General features: G+C 40.4%; 1 protein-coding gene across 1 annotated transcript in view; it reads left to right on the top strand.

Moving 5' to 3' along the window:
• The window catches only part of LOC106877418 (signal peptide, CUB and EGF-like domain-containing protein 1), a 233,880-nt gene that overhangs the window by 194,287 nt on the left and 34,229 nt on the right, over positions 1-5,364 (top strand). Inside the window, exon 17 of the mRNA XM_052968057.1 lies at positions 4,556-4,723. Within this exon, the coding sequence (XP_052824017.1) occupies positions 4,556-4,723 (168 nt within the window). The remainder of the gene's footprint in view (positions 1-4,555; positions 4,724-5,364) is intronic.

Here is a 5,364-nt window from a genome sequence, read left to right as displayed (position 1 = left end):
AATAATAATAATAATAATAATAATAACAACAACAACATCGAAAAATACCTTAAGAATGAGAACCCAGGTTCGAAATTTCCCCAAGGCACTTGATAACGGCTTGGAGGGTATATCAGCCGAGACGTTGTGTTAACAGCAAACAAGATGAGGACAAATATCCATCAAATGTAAATAATGTAAATAATGTGCATAATTCCTCATCTCTTAAATATAGAACCATATTACTTTCTTGGTTGTATAATACGATACACATTCGACACTTCCAAATACAAAAGAAAAAAAAACTTGTTTAAATATGTTGTTTCATATTTTTTATTATCTCGGGAGGATCATTATGCTAATAATAAACAAAGTCAACCTCGGTGAAATTTGAACTCGGAACGTAAAGACGGACGAAATGCCGCTAAGTATTTTGTTCAGCGTGCTAACGATTCTGCCAGCTCGCCGCCTTATATATAATGATAATAATAATGATCTTTCTACTATAGGGACAAGGACCGAAATTTCGGGAGAGGAGACTGGTCAATCATATCGACCCCAGTGTTTCCACTGGTACTTAATTTATCGATCCCGAAATGATGAATGGCAAACTCAACCTCGATGGAATTTGAACTCAGAACGTAATGACGGGCGAAATACCGTTAAGCATTAATATAGAAGAAGAAGAAGAAGAAGAAGAAGAAGAAGAAGAAGAAGAAGAAGAAGAAGAAGAAGAAGAAGAAGAAGAAGAAGAAGAAGAAGAAGAAGAAGAAGAAGAATGAAAATAATAATAATACAGGTTCTTACACTCACAGGCAGATGTTAACAGATTGCATTTCAACAAAAAGGATTGACAAAGAGGATTGGTTAGTGTAGAAAACTGTAGAAGTAGAGAGGTAAAGGAAGTACGTTGTTGACAACGAAGAGACACTTTTGGTAGTAATAAGAGAGGATTTATTAGATGAATGAAGAGAGAGACGCTAAGTTCTGTGAGTTAGAAAGCTGCGACACAAATCGAAAAGATTACATGGACAGTCTTTTTCAAAATATTAATGCGTTTCAAATCACTGATGAGTTTCAAACACCGAAGTGCTCTGAAAAAAATTTCAATGACTTCAGACGGGAGAATTAAAAAAAGAGATATGGGACTTTGACTTTAGCTGCGTAGGATCAAACAATCAGAACAAGATATTTCAGGGAGAATATCATGTTCGTCCGTCGGGGCAACGAGGACCATCTGTTTATCCTAGGATGACTGATGACCAGTGCGATGAGTTTTTTTAATGTCAGTCGCTATGCCTCTACTGAGTGCCTCTTCTAATTTCTTAACTAAGTCTCCCACTACTCTAGTCTTCTCTATCGCTAGTTCTCTGCCAAATTTTACAGTTTCTACTATAATCTCCCGTTTTAAGGCTACCGTCCATTGGTTATCGACGACTGCACCTGTCAACTTTCGATGGACTAACTTGCTAAGTCAGTCTCTGAAAGCTTGACGCGCCGGGAAGGATACATTCAGCTTCCAGTATTCGGGACCCTGCCTATGAAGACTATTTAGGTCAACCGTACAGATCACAAATTTGCGGTCTGTATAGCTGATGAGTTCGAATTATGGACAACCTACATTATCCCTATCTGCTGGCCTACAAAATATCCTATCTATATAAGATCTGGGAGACCCTATGCTGTTTGTCCATGTTCACACTGGGGCATTCGGGTAATCCAGTCTGAACCTGTCAGCCAGTTGGAAACGACTGAGCAAGTTTGCGAGGCTTGTGCACCCACCTTTTCTATCCGCTAGCCCCACCCAGTCCACACGTGCATCTAAAATGGTATTCCAGTCGCCCACTGACACTAGAGAACGAGACGTTCCTAGAAAGACCTCCAAACGTCTGGAGAAATTCGACTACCCCGATCCAGCCGGAACATACACAGCGACCAGTCTAAAAGCACTGCCTTCATTATCGTTCACGCTCAGGACCACCGACTTACATTCCGGGCCCAGGAAGACCAACCGTATCTCGAGATCCAGACGTTTTCTGAACAACACCGCCACTCCACCCCACCCCCATTCCTAGTCGACTAAGAGATACAAAGATCTTAAAATCGTCATAAATGGGTGCTAAGATGTGTGTGTCTGCGATCCTGGTCTCACTGATGGTTATTACATCCATATCCAGTCATCTGAGGTCATTGAACAACCGACCTTGCTCTCAAGATAACCCCAGGCCACTTACATTTATACAACCTACTCTTAGCACCGCTATATTGACCTAAAAGGAAGTAAAGAAATATGTGGAGTGTCACTCACCCTCCTGGTGCCATCGGAGATCGGGTGGGCCCTCCTCCATTTCTTCGTTGGGCTCCTTTGGGAACCGTTGTAGAAGCCTTGCATTAGCATTTACTTGAGGGATCCCTATATCGTCTGAAAATGCATCCTTAATTATTTGGAAGGTGTCCAAATCCATCTTCACCATCATTAAGTCTTTTGGCACGTTGCACGTGCTAGTTCAAGAAGATCTCCCCCACCTCTTTCAGTTTCTTCACTTCGTGATAAGAGGGCCATGAGTTTTTTTTTGTTGACCTTCCTTACTAACACAACGTTACCTGCCTGCGTCGTTGATTTTTGCTGTTCTTGTTGCGTTTGAAGTGTGAATTTCCTTTTGGGATTTTTTTCTGTCTGCAGTGGAGCTTTTAGTGCTTGTGGTGCTGCAGGAATTGTCTGAGTGCCTGCGTTTGTTGTGGGTGTGTGTAGTTTCTTTGTTATCTTGTTTTGGTGCAGGACAAGATGTCTCGCCTCTGTGACTTCTTTTCGGTTTTTTTTTGGATTTACTCTCTACTCCCTCATCATCACTTTTCAATGTGGTAGAACCAGTGTCTGTTGCAACCTTCTCCTCTCGGTGTGGAAGTCCATCTTCTTTTTCTGCGTGTTTGTTTGTGAGAGGTGAGTTGTTGAGCTCGGTTGCGAGGTGTTGGCTTTCGTGGTTGACCCCCCCCCCTACGACGGTTTTCCTGTTGGTGCTGTTGTTACGCCTGCCACCGGTGCCGCCACTGTTGCTATTGCTGCTTTCCCTGTTATTGGTGGTGATCTTTCTGCAGCTGATGCTGTTTTTTGCTTTCCCAGCCTTGGTGTTGGTATCAACAGAGGTCTACGGACCTCTATACCTTTTCGCTGAGGGCAGTGTACTTGTAGGTGTGTTGCATCACCACAAGCGAAACAATGAGGCCTTCTTCCATCGGTGATCAAGGGTAATTTCGTCCAGTCCTTGAGATGGACATGGTATAGGATGTTCTCCAAGTCTGGAGGTTTTATTTGGATTAATCCATCCCAACCCGTTAAGCTTCTCTGTTCCGTGTTGTTGGAATTATTATTTTCTGTGTTGATATCAGTTATCATGATATTTTCCACATTATTTCTGTTTGGATAGTTGGCAGTTACAAGTGTTGTTGTGTCGCTTTTCTCGTCGTAATACTTCTTTGTTCTTTGCGGTTAATTTTATTTCTGTTCATAGAGTCTGTGGTGCTTCTGGATTTGTTATCAGTTTTGTCCTGGAAATTGTTACTTGTGTCAGCGAAAATTACATTTTCGTGACTTTTCCTACTGTCACAAACTGGTTTGTCTTGCGTTATAAAGTTACGCCCCTCCACGCCATTTTTCGCTTGCGAACGTGTAAACATTTCGCAAATACTAATATTTGGGCACAAGGCCCAAATATTAGTTCTTTTTAGTTTGTTTTTTTTTTCTGGACACAAAGACTATTTATTGTCTTATGCTCCCTTTTAAACAATAGTATCAACGAAGACAGTAGTTTTGATAACAAAAATATCTGTCAAGCTTCCACCAACGTTCTATATTTCCAACCGGAAGTATAATAATAATAATAATAATAATAATAATAATAATAATTCAAATTACGACAAACGTAAATAAACAATCGCTTTTAGAAGCGTTGAGATGCCTTAGAAAGTTAAAGAAGTGATTTTAAATTCTCAATCGCAGAATAATGCGATTGAGAATTTAAAATCACTTCTTTAATAATAATAATAATAATAGCTTTGCTAGGAACATTCCACATCTTACGCAAAACACTCTAAATTCAATAATACAAACTAAACAAAGCAATCCACAAATACAAGGCATATATAGCAAATATCCAATAAAATAAACAACCACCAACCGGCCGATTACTCCTCAGAAGAACACAACACACAATGCAACACACAATAGAGCACACAATATAAGCACTAATACAACAAAAAATGCAACCAGACCCCATATCAAAACAAATTGATGCAATACAATACCAGAAAGAGTTTGACTCCCCCAACAACAAAAAGAACGCACAATGCTACACACACCCCAGCAACAGAGAGATGCAACAGGTGATGCAGCAGAAATTTGCCTGAAACTACCAAATGTTGAATAACTATTATAGATACAAGCCTAGTAATTTTATGAGAAGGAGGATTGTCAATTACATTGACCCCAGTGCTCAACTGGTACTTATTTTATCGACCCCGAAATGATGACTAATAACTATGTTTTGTCTTAAATTCTTCTTTCATTTTTTTTCTTTAGGCCTATGTAGTCGTGGTTATTTTGCTGATGATGGACTTGAGCCTTGCCAACCTTGTCCAATTGGAACATATCAAACAGATATTGGGCGCACCAAATGTATCCCATGTGGTCGTTCTATAAAAACAAGAGGTGTCGCTTCCACCAGTTTCCAAGACTGCATCGTCAAAAGTAAGACGGTCTCTTGTTTGTGTTTTACGCTTTTTTTTTGTTGTTGTTGTTGTTTTATGTCTGCTTACTTTGTATTACTGCTAATGTCTGAGTTTTAATGTTAGCCATTTTTACATCTGTTTGCGTGTTTGTGACCAGCAGTATTCCTGTTATTGTTATTGTTATGTAGCCTCTTGTTTGGGGACGGGTAGGCCCTGATTCAGCAGATAAAAGGATAAAGCTTCTTCTGGGGTCAAATAGGCTTATGGAGTTAGTTTCTCAGATTCTCTAGTGTATATATTCCTCACTGGACAGGAAGTTGTTCCGTCGCCAGATTATTCAATTTTGCCGGCTGAGTGGACTGGGGCAATGTGAAATGAAGAACAAAACGCATCTCCTGGTCGAGGAATCAAAACCACAATCTTACAAGCATGAGACACACCTCCACACTCTGATTTAGCAGACCTAAAATCAAAAGTGTTCCAGTTGTGGCCATCACATTTTTCTCTCTTTCAAAAAGTATATGGCTGCGGAATGCTCAGCCACTTGCACGTTGATTTCACGCGGAGGCTCTTCTGTTGACTGTACAAACTGGAACCCACGTCATCGTAACCGACGGAGTGCCAGTTGTTGTTCTTGTCATTGATGATGATGGTGGTGGT

Source organism: Octopus bimaculoides, chromosome 5 (genome assembly GCF_001194135.2).
Source record: "Octopus bimaculoides isolate UCB-OBI-ISO-001 chromosome 5, ASM119413v2, whole genome shotgun sequence".
Taxonomy (NCBI): domain Eukaryota; kingdom Metazoa; phylum Mollusca; class Cephalopoda; order Octopoda; family Octopodidae; genus Octopus; species Octopus bimaculoides.
This window is presented reverse-complemented; position numbering and strand designations above follow the sequence as displayed.